Source organism: Pithys albifrons, chromosome 4 (assembly GCF_047495875.1).
Source record: "Pithys albifrons albifrons isolate INPA30051 chromosome 4, PitAlb_v1, whole genome shotgun sequence".
In the NCBI taxonomy this organism is placed as follows: Eukaryota; Metazoa; Chordata; class Aves; order Passeriformes; family Thamnophilidae; genus Pithys; species Pithys albifrons.
The window spans coordinates 22,499,252-22,517,365 of record NC_092461.1 but is presented as its reverse complement, the minus strand read 5'-3'; the positions used below and the strand labels follow the sequence as shown (position 1 = coordinate 22,517,365).

Sequence of the window (18,114 nt, the reverse complement as noted above, 5' to 3'; positions counted from 1 at the left end):
ACATATTATTTTTGTCTAGTCAAATAAAAGAGAAGTAAACTAAGATGCAAACTTTTCTGCATATCTGAGCCAGGTTGACACTAGGGAAATCAGATCCTGTTGGTTTTAATGCTATTGTTAAGAATGAAAATACTAGATCTTAAAGCAGTGTATGGTATCATGAGAAGATATTTAATATTCTTCCCTGTTCTCTGTATAATTAAAAACAGTGGAATTACTCAGTGTTTAAGGTGGCTTCAGATGCAACGTGCTTAATGACTACTAGGCTGCAGAAAGTTTACCTTCAATAAATTACCACTGAAATTCTGAAATACAACTGTGTGCTTTTTTAAAAGAAAAGGAGTACTGAATATAAATACTTCAGGGAAGATTCATTTTTTATGGTTAACAATGAAATAGTGAGAATATACTCATCCTCTTTGCCTCCCCTTCTTGTGTTATTAACTCCAGTGACTTTTGCTTCTTCAGGACTGTACTTAACTCAGACTTCTCAGAAGAAAACTCTTGTATCTCGCAAGGTTGTAAGGTTTTCCTTTTACTACCACTTGAGTTACTCTAGGTTCAAAACTTTTCCATCTTCAAGAACATCTTACTCTTTTAGGGAGTCCTGCTGCTTTTATTAAGAAGCAAACTCAATTCTCCACTTACCCTATAGGAAAAAGGGTTCAAGGTGTGAACACCTCTCTTCCTACCAGTCTGTGGCAATGCCAGTCCATGACAATTTTGGTTCCCAATTACAACCGCACTGCCCATGACTTTCACTTCTAATTCCAGAAGTTAGGTCGATTTTTCGTTTGTTTGTTTTCAGCTGAGAGTGGATGCCAATGTTTTGAATTCTTCTCAGTGAACGTGGAACCAGAATTTAAAGGACTTTAATATGGTTACAGGACAAAATGAGTTCACTGGTTCAAAAGTCAGTGGAAACTTGACGTCTTTAAAGAGTCAGTGCATATTTGCAAACAGGCAAAATGGCAGAAATCAAGCAGTAATTGGTACATATACATTCTTCAGATATTTGTACCATCTGCTATATATAATTTGCCTGTTACTTGTGGCACTGTCTTCCAGGCATCACAATCTTATATTCTTAATGCAGCACTCTCTTAATAGACTGTGTTTTAATTTCAGTTGAATGTTCTGAATTGAATGTCCCCAGTTTGAGAAAACTATGGGGTTTGGGTTGGAGCACAAATGGAAGATGGAAGTGAATCAGTTACTGATCAGAGAGGTAACCCACCCTTCAGCACCACACTTGAAGGCCGACCAACTGTGCCACCACCGTGGTTCCTTCACGAGCAAGCAAGAAGCTCCACAGTGACATCAGAACTCCAGTATAAATGCAGTGCACGTGCCACTACCACACAGATTACACAACTTTACCAACACATATGCATAAGGTACACACCTCTGTAATTTAATCTGGCGAGCTTCAAATGGGATTCCTTTGCAAATACTGTATACAAATTTCTTTGCATTTACTTTTAGGGCATTATTTTCCTATACAAAAAAGCAGCTAGTTGGCTGAACCATGGGGAATTGGTCCTTATTGTTAATTCTTGCCAGGCACAAATATGGGACATAAAAAGCAAAAGCAAAACCTCTCATCATCTCAAACCCATCTTCTAGCATCCAAACACATTTTTACACTTTCTCCTGTGCTATGATGTGGAGTACAGAAGAGGACTTCTGTTCTGCTTTTTATAAAAGGGGTGTTTGTTTTTCTAGAAATATATCTGCCAAGACTGTTTTTGGAGCAACATTAGGTGGCCAAACCAGATACCCACAGAGTAAGTTGAGTATTAATGGAATGAGTATATATGAACATAGCTATGAATATTTTGTGTTTACAACTTACACCTCAATGCCAATGGGTAAGATCTTTGTCAGGTATTTTCAACATTAGCACCATATGCTACTCATTACACTGGTCTTTCTCTGACCAAGTCTTTCCAGATCCTTGAATTCACCCTTCCTTCCTCTCAACCTCTCCCCTCCAGCTCCAAACCTTTTTTGTCCAGATAATTTACAGTACCTGCAAAAGTTGTGACTGAGGGATACTGCCATTCGTTTGCTGACACCACGCAACCATTTGCTCTGGGAAGAAATTCTAGACAAAAAAAGAGAAGGCAATTGGAAGTCACTTTATATGTGAACACTCTTACACAGAAGTAGTGACATTTTCTTCCAGTCATTCATTTTTAGGAACCATTGCTATTAAATAAATTTGGAGATCCCCTGACACAGAAAGTAATACTGGAGCTTTCAAGTACAGTTCTTCCCTTCCTTCTGCTCACCAGATGCCCATGCAGACAGATTGTGGGTTTTTAAAATATGTGATATGCAGCATTTTGTAAGTGCATTTTTCCATTCCTTCCTCTTCTATTGAGGGCTTTTGTGGATTGCTAACAGCCTCTACTTTCTTGGAAAGGACAGGACGATTGGTCCTGCAGGTCGAGTATGCAGTGATTCCTTCCTTACTGCATCAATGACTTGACTTCAGAGTTATTCCTCCAGTTCCCTTATCATTTGCCATGTTTTAAAATGCTTATATAATTTGGTACAGTGAATTTACTATACACAGCAATGACATGAAGTCTTTTCCTGAAATTTTTAAACCTTATTTGAAGCATGGAGACATGCAGAAATGACTGGAATAAAAGAATGACTGATTTATAACAAGATGAATCACAAAAGAAACGTTTCCAGTTTAGAACATTTGTCACACTTCAGGCAATACAATTTTCCATCCTTAGGGCATAAAGAAAAGGGCTGAAGAGGAATCACCCTTCTGCCAGGTAAGTTGCACAATGAGTTATGAAAGCTAGCATTTACCAGCTTCTCTTGAGCAGAAACAGTGCCATATGGCAACAGCTAATGCAACGGATAGGGAGCCTTCGCATTCTTACTCCAAAAGAATGATTTATTCTGTGATTGCAGGAGCCTGGGACTGGATGCCAAGCGTTCTGGGTTTTACTCCCATGCTCTGTTATTAATTAAAATAGACCACATGCAACCAATGCCCGAGCTCCTATGATACCAAAACTTCTATACAACACTCAGATGTTCGTAGGTTATCAGACTGTAAGATCAACATAAGTGAAAAATTATGAACACTCCATGTACAGAAATGTTTCACACACTAAGTCAGGGCACAGACTCTGAAACAAGCACTAGCAGATGACAAATGTACGTACAAGCACACGTGTGAGGATGCAGCAAATGTGCATTAGCATCTATGAGAAAAGGAATGAATTTATCATCGGCAGTTACTTCAGCAAGCGACTTTACATGTGACCCCGTGTCTCTTTTTTCCTTCTTGCACCACAAATGCCTAAGCCAAAATCCACTCCTACCTAACCACCCCTGGATTATCTTTCTTCAGCTATCTAGATGGGTCTCACCAGCAGATATTGTTTTATGTCAACAGTCTGTTCCGACTTCATTGTTTAGATGAAATGTGAAAAGTCACCCTTAGATAAGCAGTTACACAATAACCAGTTTAAAATTACAATGCGCAAAGGATCTTACAAATCCAGGAATATTTTATTAATTATTACTGTCAGAAATTAAAAGGTTTGGATACTGCATGCTATGTGACCAATTGCAAATCAAGTAACTTTCAAGATAATGAATAAATTGCAATTCTGATTGTTTTTCTTAAACCAAAAAGATTTCCCTGTCTTGGTCACTCTCCTATATAACAACAGTTTTGAAACAACTATATTTGGAAACTTGAAAACACTTGAGGTTTTTAGGCTTGGAGGAGAGTACAAGGAATTTAAATATGGGTTAAAATTTCTTCGGAAAGAATTCTGTTAGCTGGTTGAGTAATTTTTTTATAATACATATTTAAGACATAACAATGCCCAGAAATATTGCAATCCATCCCTCTGTGGTGTAAACAACTAAGTAATGAGACTCACCATGGGATTTTTGAAAAATTCATATTTTGCATAATTCTTCCTGAACAAAAATTTGCTTTCACTTCCCATTGTGGACTCAACTTGAACTATGAGCTCATGGTCTTCCAAGCACCTCTCTGTGGAAAAAGAACATGATGTTAACACACAGCCAACCAGCAGAAGGAGCGAGACCAACTAAGATCAGGAGTTAAACAACCCAGTGTAATTCCACTACCTTTCAAGAAATTAGCAAAGCACATTCTAGCTTTCAAATCACATTGCAATGAAGCAATACTTTACCTTGTAAAGTATTAAAAAGTTTAACATTATATGGCAGTGTTCTTCAAAGATTTCCGGTATCAGGGCTTCCTAAGAACAGCCTTTTGAGAAAGGAATAGACTCTTTTTTGTGTGCAGTAGCTTAAAAATTACAGACAAACCTCTTCGTGCTGGTTGTATGCTGTGGAACTAGCAAGGTGGACAGGTTTAAGGGGGGGGAAAGTTACAGAAAGGCCACTGTTAGGTCTTGAACTATCACAGAAATACAGTGTCCTATTTGATCACACTCTATACAACCAGTTCATTTCAAGGTGAACTTCAGGACTTTATTGTAGATGCTAGACAATGGGGTTTATTATGAAAGAGGTCACAGGATCTACTTTACAGGAATACTGACAGAGACAAATGTTTTGTACACATGACAGGGCAATTTTCTGCTCTAGATTTGGTTACAAGGTAACTCCTCAGAACCACCACTTCCCTAGTCAAAAGAATGGCACATCAAAGCATGAACAGATAGCTTAACAAATACAATTCACTGAAAGCAGTAACTCGAAAGAAGGCAACTGGCTAAGTGTGCACTACTTAATGAACTCATTATCTTGGCAAGTCTTCAGAAGTTTCCTCAAAAATATTGAAATATTTTTCAAAAGTTTTAACTAGTCAGTGCTTTCATCCCTTATGCAATACTAAATTAAAAAATTAGGTCAAACAAAACATAAGTTTTGCAAAGCTTTAAATAAAATGGCAGTTACTTGCTGACCAAAGAATTTTGGAGAGTCCCTTCCCTACTTTGTGTTCCTGCAATCTTTGCATTCCTACAGTTAGAAATGCCAGGGTGACACCCAAGCTCTTGGGGTGTTTTCAGGATAGAAAGCAAGTAGTCATTGGCATCTCAGAAAGAATAAGCTCTTGAATGTCACTTGAATTATTGAACTTAGCAGATTAATGTATGCTCTTTGACTGAAAATTTAACTAATATCTGAATGATCCCATTGTCTTTTTCATATGCATTCAGGTTGTCAGTCATCACCAGCTCACTGATGACTTCAGCACTTCCTGTGCATTTGCAATATCCAGCCTTGCCATAGATCATGTTTTCCAAGGGTTAACATTGAACAATTTCCATAGTGGGCTGCTCTAGTGCATCAGCCCTAACACCACTTTTACGGGGTTGTTCTTTGACCAATGTGTGAGAAAATACTGCTACTGTTGGCTGTTAATAAAAGGCGTTTTGCATCACCTCAGCATTCATCACCTAAACCTGCACATTATCTGGGGGTTTCACAGGTGAAATTTCAGGTATTGCTCATCTGTTGCTACTGTCATGGTTTTAAGCAACTGGTTAAGTTGAATCTCCACCACACTGTGATGAGGACTGTGCATCAATGATGGTGGAGGGTCTCTGTTTTATAAATGATGCTTCCTCCAAAAATTTAATTACATTGGTGTGAAACTTTATCCCAGTATGAACCCTGAAAGAACCACGTGTTCTGTTACCGTCTGCTTCTGCCACCACACAAAGTTGTGGTCTTCACTTTCCTAACACACTGAAAACTGCACACCTAAGGGCAGCGACAAACTGCTCACTCTGTTCTGAGGAAATGCAGTACAGATGAACACTTGTAAATTGGTTTTGTACTTCAGTGGTTAGTTTGTGTAAATATACTCAGTGACTGTCTCTTAGATGCTTAAGGGAATTTACATCCATGTATTCTGTGGTGATATTCCCGTTGACTTAATGCTTACATTTTCATTTTGATGGCAAAAGCCACCTTGGAGAAAAGGCATAGCATTTCATAGCAGGTGCACATGAAAAGGTCCTGCTCAGTTAGCTACTACTTCATAGAAATTGTACACATGAGAAGTCCGGGATAATTTGCACTCAGTTAGTACAAACGTGATGGACCACCACTTAACAAACAAGCAACTCAGCCTCAGCCCTGCTTTGAGCTTCCTGGTACAAAACTAGAAGCACAAATGTCAGCCTGTTAAATTCAGTAGGTCAGTCCGTCTTCAAATGACATTGCTGCTGAAGTGATCAGAAATGTGTCTTTTTAGTTTGTCTAAAAGACCCCATTTCAGTCTCCTCCACACAGTTCCTAAAGGAACAGGTTTCCCTCTCCTCCCCCTGCTCCCCAAAATTGCTCTGCATTATTACCAAGACTTCTACAAAACCGTAATAGTGATACAAGGTGGAAAAAGGAGCTGCATTCCACCATGAACAACTCACGAGTGTGGCCCAAAATTCCCAACTGGAGAATCACTACAAATAACAGGTGGACCCACACACGAAATAGCCCTTCCTGGTTTTTGCATTTCAGCAAGTGCTGTGTCTAACTGTTCCACCTTTAATTCATTCATATTAAGGCAAAACACTGCAAGTAAACAAAAAAAATCTATGTACAAAACTGCAGTAATGTTTTCTTCTAAAGCTCACATACTTTTCTTTCCTGCTTCAGCTGTATTCAGTAAGATGTACGGTCAGTTCTGGAGCTGGAAAAATGAGGTTTGTAGGTAGGAATTCTTTCAGTGTCTAGACACGTACTATCAGGATACGTCTTCATCATTATTATTTCTGCTAATGTCCAATACAGAGATCTCTGTCCCCATCTTAAATTGATGATAGTTAAGCACAGAGTAGCATGTAAGGAGAATACCACATTTTATGAACAGATAGGTGTACTTCTAGCAGCAAATGAAATAATGAGACCAGTTCAAGTTTCACAGACTGCTTAAATCTTGACCACAAAATGCTTTAGATACTAGTGGTACAGTGCAGCAGGGACTACTTTCAAATGTCAAATCTAAGACTTTCTGAGGGTAAATTGTCACACCATTGCCTCCAGTGAGAACACAGGTACTTTGTGCAGTCCAATAGCTCTTTGAATCTATTTGCAAGCACGCATGTTATTTGGAATATACTTCACTACGTGTGCACAGTGAACAGGCAGGTGAAGGTTCCTTACAAAGTGGGACCTAGGAGACCACCACAAAGATGAATATGCAGCTCGCTTCAAAAATTTGATCTTGTCCTCTAGTAAAAAGATGAACTGGTTCTGCAAACTGAGCTCTTTTTGAAAGTAGTATTAGGCAAGATCAGGGAAAACAAGAAAAGAGATAGTGAACTAAATGAAGGAAGTCCTCTCTTTTGGTGGCCTTCAAGAATACCACCTACAGCATTAAGTCTCCAAGGATGTATTGTGTAAGAAATAATGTCTTCTGGAAACCCAGAATTCTCACTACTCCTAACTGTAGTTCTTTTCGCACTGCTTAGTATTTATTCATATTGTTTCATATTTATACTAGCAAACTTATATCTAGAGGAGAAAATTTGCACATCAGACATCTGATACTAACTTCACCTAGGGTGCAGACAGATTACTACCTTGATCTGACCTTTGTCTCTGAAATATAGGGAAACATTTAAGCTACATAGAACCTAGAAATAAGCAACCAAGTTATAAAAAATTCAAACTGCAACCAAAAACTGGTAGAAGCAGGAAAGTCGGTATTTAAATTTTATTGACTATGTCACATTGGATACTTTGGACCCCAAATACAAGAAACTGGATGAAGTTGTCTCCCATTAAATGAACTCATTTATTCCCTTTTCTGTCCACATGCTTTCAAATATATGAAATTGAATAATCACATCTTTTTTGATTCTTTAAACGCCTTTTTATTTTGTCCGTTTGCTTTATATCCCCAACGGTTGCACTACTTTTCACACAGACCTACTGCGTGGCATACAGAGGACAGTCCTGGAGCAGTCCCTGTGGAACAAAGTTTGGTGGCCGCTGAAGCCCCAACCTGCACACCCCGGTTCTCTGGGGGCCCGCTTTGTGCTTCAGTGTGAAACAGAGGTCCAAAGCAGGCAGGTCCCCATGTATATAAATGCAGCCCGATAAGTATCTTGCTCTTTTCCCATCATTGTTAATTACCAAGTTATTTGTGTGTAAACAGAAGCTTTTGATTTCCTAATCAGCCCCCTGCCCGATTCATTCAGAGATGTCACACACCAGAGTTTGACAGCACAATTAGTCACCATGGAAGCTATTGTGATGTCACAAACACTGAATTGTGGCATCATTGAATGAATCTGGCAGGAGAAGGATGTTGGTTACAAAGGAGAAGGCTTCTGTTTACACAATACCTTGGTAATCAGCAATGATGGGAAAGAGAATATAGAAAAAGGGAGCCTGGTAGTTTAATGAGCATTGATAAAACTGAAAATTTGTAAAGGTTTTTAAAAGCCCATGTGGCATATTAAGCTACAGAGATAAAGATTCTGTAATTTATACCCTGATTCTTCACCTCATCCTATGTCCTCAGAATTGAAAGTATATCATAGACATATGCCACTGAGTATTTAATCTTAATTTTTCATATATTTCTACAAGAGGAGAGATAATAAAACCATTACACAATCAGGATATCCTATGGGTTTGGGGTTTTTTTTCGAGTGTTGGCCTGCAGAGAGATGAATTTATTAGCGTTTAACAGTATGGGTTTGGGGCATACATTTTCAACAAATCATTTCTTTTTTTCATTTTTAAGGGTTGTGAATTACATTTTTAGACATAAAAATCCCTCTGTTAGCTACAGATAGCATTCACAAATCCAGTGCTGGTGATCATAGCTTATGATTTGTCTTCCTCTGTTTTCTAGAAAAAAAAATCCCCATGAAGTATATTGAGTAATACTCCAAATGCTACACTTTCTGAAGCGTTATTGTACGCTACATAAAATTATACATAGCGTTATCTGAGCGATATGCAGTTGCAAGCTGCACAGCAGAACCCTGCAACTAATCAGTGCCACAAAATAACAGGAAAAGCAAGACTGAATAACATGAGATCCTTTCAGGTACTGTAATTAAACCAATTCATGGTGTTATTTAATTCCCCACGGTTCTTCCTCTTCTGCCTTCTTGAAACTGTAACCATGACACCTTAATTTCAATCAGGTGGAGGAGCTGCTGCCTGGAGAGCAGATGCCACTGCTGGTCCAGAAATTGCCCATGGATTTGCCGGTGGTGCCCCATTTTTTCCCTGCCTGAAGTCAAGTTTAGCCAACCTCCTCCCCCACCTCAGCAAGTCTAGCTTTCATAAGCATCACTGTAGGTCTGCAAAGCTGAGTCTGTTCACCCAGGTCTCCCAGCTGGTGATGAGCTGAGCTGTTTCACAGGACCGTACTCTAAGGATCAAGCTTAATTTGCCTAAGCTGTTTATTTGCAATAGCTTCAGACACAGCAAGGTAGCAACAGCGTGCTAGCATGAAGATAATTCTTTCTTTTTTTTTTATTTAAAAAAACCCCGAACAACAGAGGATGGGAAATAAGAGAAGGACTTAAAATGGCTTAAACGCTTAACACATCAAATTGTAATAGACAGAAAGCACATATGTGACTTCAGCTAATTGTACAAATAAAAGCAGTGGAAAAGAAAACGTTCCGTCTGGAAGCACATTTATACAAATTACATGTATTTTATGTTCCCAGGTAACCATGCCACCCCTTTGACCATTCCCTACCTAATCCTAGGTGAGGGTGATGCTCCACTAGAGTCCAGCTGTTATCATCCACACAATGACTTTTGTAAACGAGCAGCTGACAGAGGTCCCTGGCTGTCATGTCTGCTAGAATCTCGACCACTTTGCTTGTTCCATCTTCACTAAAGACTTTTACATCCTGCAACATAAAGGATACACTTACAGATCAACAGCTCTGAACATAGGCAAACCACACAGCTACTGTAGAAAAGCATCATCCTCTTGGCGTGAGAGTTCCAAGCATCTTGGCAGCCAGGACAAATGAAATGGATGACTCACTTTATAACACTTTCTCTCCATGCCCCCTAGACCTATTTCCCCTCCCCCCTCCCCAACACCACCCTGCACTAAACAAAGATTCAGCAGGGTTAATATGACCACGTACACAGAAAAAGTGAAAGAGCAGGTTCTGTATAAAGCTGTGTAAGGTAAGCAAACGTGAAACAATGTCAAGAGAGTACTTTGGCAACAGTGGGTGAGAGAAATTACATCCAGTCAAACACACACAATTTTCATTGCGATCTCATCAGAGGCCTCCGAACATTCACAGAAGAGCAGGCCAAGACCCCAAAAATGGCTCTCTCGCTCCCTTCTAACTTTTGATTGTTTCATGTGGGCAAGTCCCACTTGCAGTGTGCCGGCAGATCAATTACCTAGCACAGTCCACAGATTTCTCTCTCTGCACCGACTTCTCTTTTGATCCCAGACTGAAAGTAGTTCGAAACCAAATGTGCACACGCTGCACATCCTAAATATTAATGGGGATGAGAGAACGAGTCAGGAACCTTCTCCCCACCTCCTGAATTATACAGATGCTTTCCTCTTTGCATTGTTCTGCTCAAGCAAGAGACACTTGCCGCAAAATTATTTCTCCAGGCGAACGTGCAAGTCCCAGATTCAAATCAACTCCGCGTTTAAAATGCTCCGCATCCTAGTGAGAGAAGGAGAGTCTAACAAAAACCGGGAGGGTAATTCGATATGGAAAATCTTACCTCAACGGCACGTAAAAGGCAGCAGTCGGAAGAACAAGATGGCATTTTAAATAGGGATTGCCTCTTGAGAGTTAGTTCTGTGGCTCCGCCGACACTGAGCAGCCTGCGGCTGAGCGCGGGGGTGCCGGCGGGTCCGCGGGCGGCTCTGCCCTACCTGTCACGTAGCCCCTGCTATGGGGACTGTTTCTGGGGAGGGAAACAACTCTGCCAGGGCTCCACTCAAAGGGTTACACGCAATCTTTGCGGTAGTGAATCAAACCACACTGTGCAGACCAATCCTAGCCCTCCCTCCGACTGATGTAATCATTTCCCACACACTATCAGACTTCCAAATTATTCCCGCCTCCCCCACCCCCCCTAAAAAAAAAAAAGAAAAAGGAATTACAAAGGATTTTTTTTTCTTTTTTTTGTGACGACCTTCGGGGCGTCCCAGCCCGCTGGGGCCGCCCCGGGGCGGGGGGAGCGCGTCGTGCTGCCCCGGCGCCGGTGCGAGCCCGCCCGCAGCCCGGCTGATGTCACCGCCTGCAACTTGGGCACTTGAACTTCTCCTCCCGCCGCTCCCCGCCCGGCCCGGCTGGTCCCGACCCGCGCCCGGCTCCGCCTCGGGGCGACCCCGGCCGAGCCACCGGCCCGGGCCCGAGGGGGTGACAGCACCGCCCGCCCGGCGGCACCCCCGCGCCCCCGGTCCCCGGTGTCCCCCGGCCACGCACAAATTCGAGCCCAGGGAGGGAGGAGTTAAAGCCTCATCCAGCCCAAGTGACTCAAACCTGCGCGTTCAGGAAACGGCTTCATCTGACAGCAGGGATGAGCCAGCTCTTTCAGAAGTGGGCTCAGGAGAGGAGAGGAGGGGGAATCCCGGTTGCTCTGAGGAAGGCATGCGTGCTGTACAATGCTACGGCTGCACTCCTACCAACACTCAGCCAAGCCAGAGGCATCCTCACACACGCAGGAATTTGTTGGGCGTGGGGTACCCTCGTTATTTGTCCTGCAGGCAAGTCTTGGTTCTGTCACTAGCCCCCGTTTCGCAGTAGAGCCCCCATCACACCAGCGGCCGGCCCGGCCCGCTCTGCCACTCGGCAGCGCGCCCGTGGAACTGGGGGACACGAGTGTATGGATGCCCGAGACAACCCGCAGCGCCTCTCTCGTGTTCCCTCCCTGGACAGGCAAGCACCAAAAAGCCAGCACTCAGTAAGAGAAGTAGCTATTTTATTTGTTTCAGGTTTAGTGAGGAATGGGAGAGACTAACACTCGCTTGATTGTTTGGGGGTTCTTTTTTCCCTTCTACTTTTTATAGCATAGCCATAGACTGAAAAGGAATGACACAAGGGAAAAGTTGGTGGTGACAGAATTCCTTTCTACTCGCGGCTTACTCTGTGCACGTAACTCCACTTTCTGTATTGAAACTGAACTATTTTGGATGGATTTCCTGCCTCAGGAACCAACCTGGTGACATCATTCATTCATTCATTCATTAGTCACGAGAAGCACAGCCGTGCCCTCTCTGCCTCAGCTTTCACAGGGGAGCCCGAACCAGGAATACACCACAGCAATCGCCACTTTTGTGACACCTGGAACACAAACCCCTCTCTTTTTCTTCCTGCTGTTTTACTGGGAACAAGTCAGTGATACAGGACAGGTTGCACCTGATCCTGGTCAATGCCAAGTCCCAGAAGAGAAGCAAAGTTGTTCTGCTGCAGGTGCCCCTCCAGCCAGTGCAGGTGGAAAAGAAAAAGCTGTCAGACAACCACCATGCTTTTCTCTGCTCCCAAGCATGGAAGAACTTAATAGCGCATGGCCACTGGAAGAAACTGCAGCTGTCCTATACGCTCATTCATGCTGTGCTCTCTCAGTATGAAGTAAAGGGGTCATGGGAAGGTGTCCCACCCTCCCCCTCCTTGCCCAGAGTCAGAGCTGACGCCAATGCCAGCCCATCCTGAAGTACCACAGCATCTCAAAGCAGGTACTGGATACCAGTGCTGCAGTTCAGTGTGTGAATGACTGCTGGAATGCCATGTTCCCTCCTCCTGAGAGCCAGGCCCTGCAGGCAGCATCCACTATTCCCACACAACAGCCACTACTTGTGTTACAAACATGGGCACGTTCATTCGCAGGACTGGTCAGCCTTTGGGGCTTTAAGGCCCAGGGACTGGAATGCAGTGGGTGGGCAGCGTGAATGCAGCAATGAGCAAGTTAACTTCACTGACTATTAATAGTGTTGTGTTCGCCATCAAGGACAGTGCAAGGCCATGTATCACCACTGACATCACAGATACACAATTCTGCATCAGGAGGGGATGTAATGGCCTGAGCTGAACCCTGCCCTAGAGGACAGGAGAGAGGCAGAAGTGAAATGAAACCCCATCCCTCTGAGGAGGCAAAAGTGCAACGGCCCCTACGAGGCTTAAAGGAAAGGGGATTTTATGTCCCTACACAGTGCTGCAGAGAATCATGTATAACCACAAATACAAAACCAGTTTGATGATAAAGCTTCACCTCCAACTTTCTGACAGCTTCTGTCAGATTTCTGACAAAAGAGGCAGATAATACTTCTGTATCACAGAGGGGACAGAGTTTAAAGTCAATCGGTCAAATCCAACCCTCTCACATTTCCTTCTCTTTTTTTGTTGTTGTTGTTGGTTTTTGGGTGTCGTTCCCCCTGGCCCCAAGAAAGCACCTCCTCCTTTTAAGATATTAAGGGTTCTCTATTCAAACTTCTTCCAGCAGAAATGCTGTTTCACTTTCAAAATTGATTTGGAGCTTATTATCTACAAAGGAAAATGAAGCATAATTCATTGTGAATAAAATACTCCAATAATAAAAACACTTAGCCTGAAGAGAGGCTCAAAAAGTTAGTCTGACACTTTTGCCCTGCATCCCTCCGAGAAATGCAGTGAAATGCAACAGCAGACTGCCTGCAACAGTGATTTACAAAAGGCCCTAATTACGTCAGCAGCACAAGGCACCTTCTATTCAAAATTAAGGTTAAGAATGCTAAGCCAACCAGAGCACTATATTGGCTGAACATTCAGTGCTTTACAGTGCAGAAGAGCAGATAACAGACTGCACCATTGTTCTGGGAAGAATTCTTCCCCAAGCTTCCTTTTTTTTGTGGTTTTTTTTGTTTGTTTTTTTGAAAGACAGACTTCAAAAAAAATTTAAAAGAACATTAATATTCATCACTTCAGTGGTTTCATATAATGGGTCATGTATCTTAAGTAACCTCATGGCTGTTTCATCTTCCAGCCTCAGTTCCTCAACCTCAAAATACTGCAGTATTTTGTGTGCATCAAGTAATGCAAACATTTTAGGAATGTGGAGGAAAAGAGAAAACAAAAAACCTCTCCAAAAAACCCCAAACTAGTAACATCACGATCACATTATTTCTTGTCTACTTTTTTATTTGTTTTATTTTTCTTTTACTTTTCTTTTTCTTCAAAAAAACCCCTATGGCTATACACAATGAACATAAAAATTCATGCTATTAAATGACGTTATGCTGAAAATCTCTAGAATCAAACATCTACATTTGCATTCTACAATCTTAAATTAAACACAGTGTAATTTATATCAGTGCAAACCAACCTTTGTTATCCTGGGTTATGACTCCAAACATAAGAAGAGTACCAGTTATCAGAAGGCCCTCTGACTGAAATCTAATAGATAAAAGGTTTCAGTACACTAGTTCTTCAAAAGCTTCCCTGTATAAGAGATGAAGATCAGAGACTTCACAGTAAGCCATTAAAATACACTGAAGAGTCATTATCAAGAGCTGCATAAACTAAAAATCAGTCCAGCAAGATTTGACTTTCATCTTCTGATTTCACTCATCAAGACTGTTCCGACATGAGAACCATATAATCAGTGAGGTAAATAGAAGGAAAATGGAATTGAAATGCATGTACCTTGTGCTAGAAGAAGCAGCTGTTTATTGCAGAAGGCACCTATGTACCAGGCAGGTACTTGCTCTTTTCACTAGAACTCTGTTTTGATGACATCTTTTCCCAAAAGCTTTCTATAGTCAAAGCTTATCAGCTCACAAGAGCAGAGTCAGTCATTAGAGGAATGGGGAAGCTTTCAGTTTGGATCTGTCAACTCCAAGCTGCTGAAGACTCAAGCTCTGCATGCAGGCTACCCTTGAACTGCTATTTGCCTAGTTGAAAAAACAACAAATAAAGGAAGGTGTTGATTCCTAACGTTGCAACCCTTTGACAAAGGAAAGCCTCTAAGCACAGTCTATGCACATCTGACAGGCAAGCAACTTGGTCAGCTACATCTACATGCTGGAGCACCAGCCAGTCTCCCCTTATTCGCCCAGCAGCAGTAAAGCAGCTTTATAAGATATGGGAATTTCAAGTGCTGCAATGAAATATATATACATACACACACACACATATATATATATAGGTCAACCCCATGGTTCTTTTTGCCTTCTCTGTTGCACTGCCTGTGCAAGAAAAAGCCCTTGAGACAAACAGCAACGGTAACAACAATACATCATGGATAAGATCACTTAAATACAAGGCATCAGATAGTACTTCCTTATAAAAGGAAACAACTGTTATTTCATCAGTCTTTTTCTTTTTTTTTTCCCCCTACACATACATAAACCCCTAGGAAATGCTGAGGTTAAGGTTCTCATAGCAACATTAACTCTCTCCTCTGGCATATTTAGGTACACATTTAAAAGCCTATGAACAACAAAGGAGAACAACTGTTACAAGATCAAGATCTTAGTCTTTGACTTTCATATTCAGAACAGCAACCTAAAAAAATCCCACAAAAACCCACTTGAACTGGCCATGTTTCAAAATCCTGACTCTGTCCCTCTTCACTGGGCTATTGAATTTTAAACCCATTTCTGAGGGTCAGAGGAATAACCTAACTTGATGGGGATTCACAGTATCTTATGTTCAGTGGTCATCAAAACCAATACTAAAGTCGTGAAATTCATGAAGGTTGCACCAGCAGGAGAGGTTTTGGGAATCACAACAGTGTGGGCAGAGAAGGGCAGGGCAGGATTAGCACGGGGTTCAAGTCAGCATCTATATTTGGAGGGTTAGCTCTTCTGAACCAGTCATGGATCAACACCCAGCCACAGATTCACCCAAGTAATTTTGGAGAGTTAGATTTCTTCTGAAGGTAAGGGAGAGAGATGGAGTAACTTAACATCTAAAGCACAAGACAAAGGCATTTGTGTTTATCTGCTAGCTACAGAGACAATCTACGCTCCTGACTCTCAACTGCAGCTGAATGCTGTAAGCTATACTGGCTGAATTCAGGCCACCATAGTGACTAACCAAGCAAACATGCCTCTCTGCACTATTCACACCATGGTTTAACCCCAGACAGCAGCTCAACACCACACAGCCCCTGCTCATTCCCCCTCAGTGGGACTAGGGAGAGAATTGGACAGATAAAAGTTCAGAGAATTCACAGGTTGAAATAAAGACAGTTTAATCAGGAAAGCAAAAGCCATGCATGTAAGCAAAGCAAAACATGGAATTCATTCCTCACTATCCATGGGCAGGCAGGTGTTTAGCCATCCCCAGGAAAGCTGAGGTCCATCACACATAATGGTCACAAAGACAAATGCCAACACTCCAAATACATCCCTGCCGTCCTTCTTCCCCCAGCTTTATATGCTGAGCATGATGCCAAATGGTATAGGATTTCCCTTGGGTCAGTTGGGGTTGGCTGTCCTGGCTGTGTCCCCTCACAGTTTCTCATGTGTCCCCACGCCTGCCCCCCACTCCTAGCTGGAGGGGTGGGATGAGGACCAGAAAAGACCTTGACTCTGTAAGCACTGCTTAGCAGATCTCTGAATTATCATCACAAATTATTATCACTGTTTTCATCACAAATCCAAAATATGGCCCCATACCAGCTACTAAGAAGAAAATCAACTCTACCCCACTCAAAACTAGCACAATTACACACTGCAATTGTTGACATTTGAGCTTAAAACATAAGCAAAATCTTATGTTTGCACATACAGAAAGCACATTCAAAGGAACATATACAAGAGAACATTTGGGGTACTACTGAAGTTTAAAACACTAATATTGTAAAAACAAGCTAGAGCTTTTCCTTCTCTAATTCATGTGAAAATAGTTACTTGTTTCACATGCACTGAATAAGGTCTATACTCATTATCTGTTTCTACCATCTCAAAACTTAGAGTACTATTGCTGTCTATATAGGTTTAGGCTTGAATAGCAATGGCATTGAAGGTTCTTAAAAAATCTCAGCTACTTAGGTACGACTGTGTAATATACTTCTAAGAAATGACTATACAGAGAATGTTTACAAGATATAACCACTGCCTGCATGAAAAATTTATTCCAACATGTGCTCACATAGAGGCTGAAGATTTGGAAACTGTAAATTGCTACCCTGTAATTTCCATATTTTAAAAATAAATAACAGAATGTAGTTTTAAGTGATACATACCTACATAGAGACAACACATCAATTTTGTGACATTATTCCCAAAAGCTACTTCACTCTTCAGTTTAATGCTCAGATGTTCAGATAGATCATTTGACCTGCTTGACATTTTCACATCTTCCCACTCCATTCCTCGCTTGCCTCTCATTTTTAGGTAAAAGAAAGGAGAAAGACTAATTTTCAATCCTTTTAAGAGTAACAATAGGCCTTCATCAATTTTGCTGAAGCTTCAGGGTATTTGCAGAATATTGGAAGACAGAAAGCCTGGGAAACAGTTTGGATAGGCTTTGACAGAGTACCAGTCCACACCAGGAGGAAGGGAGAACAGCAATAGCCAGCTCTCCCAGCCCCTAATCTGGGGGTCCAGACTGTTTCAGCATTTTCCATTAGTTTTGATTGCAAGTCTGTAAATGTGATGCCTTCTCTCCACACAGCTCCTCTCAACAGCAAATACCTTCTATGCAAAAATCCTTTCTGGTTTTGAGATACTTTACATACAGAAAAAAAAGATCGTTACAGGCACTGTTACACTACTTTGATTATGTAATGAAAGACATTAAGTGATGTGGCTGGCATTAACCTTTGTCTTTCATATATTTTATTGTGCAATTTATCCCTAGATAGTTTGCAACCTTCCTCAGCATTATTTATTGTCTGAATTTGCTCCAAGAGAAAGGCTTAGTAGAAAAATTCTTGCAAACACAATTTAAATCACTAACAACCCTGGAAAGGGTAATAAAAAGAAAAAACCTAATAATTTCTTGATTAAATTCCTAAGTAACCAAGCTAGTTACTGAGTATTTTAAATTGCCCTGCCATTATAAATTACTCTGTAGAAAAGGAATCATTACCACATCTTCCTTGCTGCACAGGCTTCCAACCACAAGAACCACATTAATTTGAAGCTTGGCAGAGAGTTCAACAAGGCTCCAGGGAGCAGCT

The 18,114-nt window shown here is 41.4% G+C and overlaps 1 protein-coding gene across 3 annotated transcripts in view; it reads right to left on the bottom strand.

The window, feature by feature from the left end:
- GRB10 (growth factor receptor bound protein 10) overlaps positions 1 to 18,114 on the bottom strand; it is a 138,787-nt gene that overhangs the window by 14,190 nt on the left and 106,483 nt on the right. For all 3 annotated transcript variants that reach the window (XM_071553621.1, XM_071553624.1, XM_071553622.1), the window contains exons 6-8: positions 9,716 to 9,872; positions 3,924 to 4,039; positions 2,033 to 2,107 (exon numbers count right to left, since the gene is read on the bottom strand). In XM_071553621.1, coding sequence (XP_071409722.1) covers positions 2,033 to 2,107; positions 3,924 to 4,039; positions 9,716 to 9,872 — 348 coding nt within the window. The remainder of the gene's footprint in view (positions 1 to 2,032; positions 2,108 to 3,923; positions 4,040 to 9,715; positions 9,873 to 18,114) is intronic.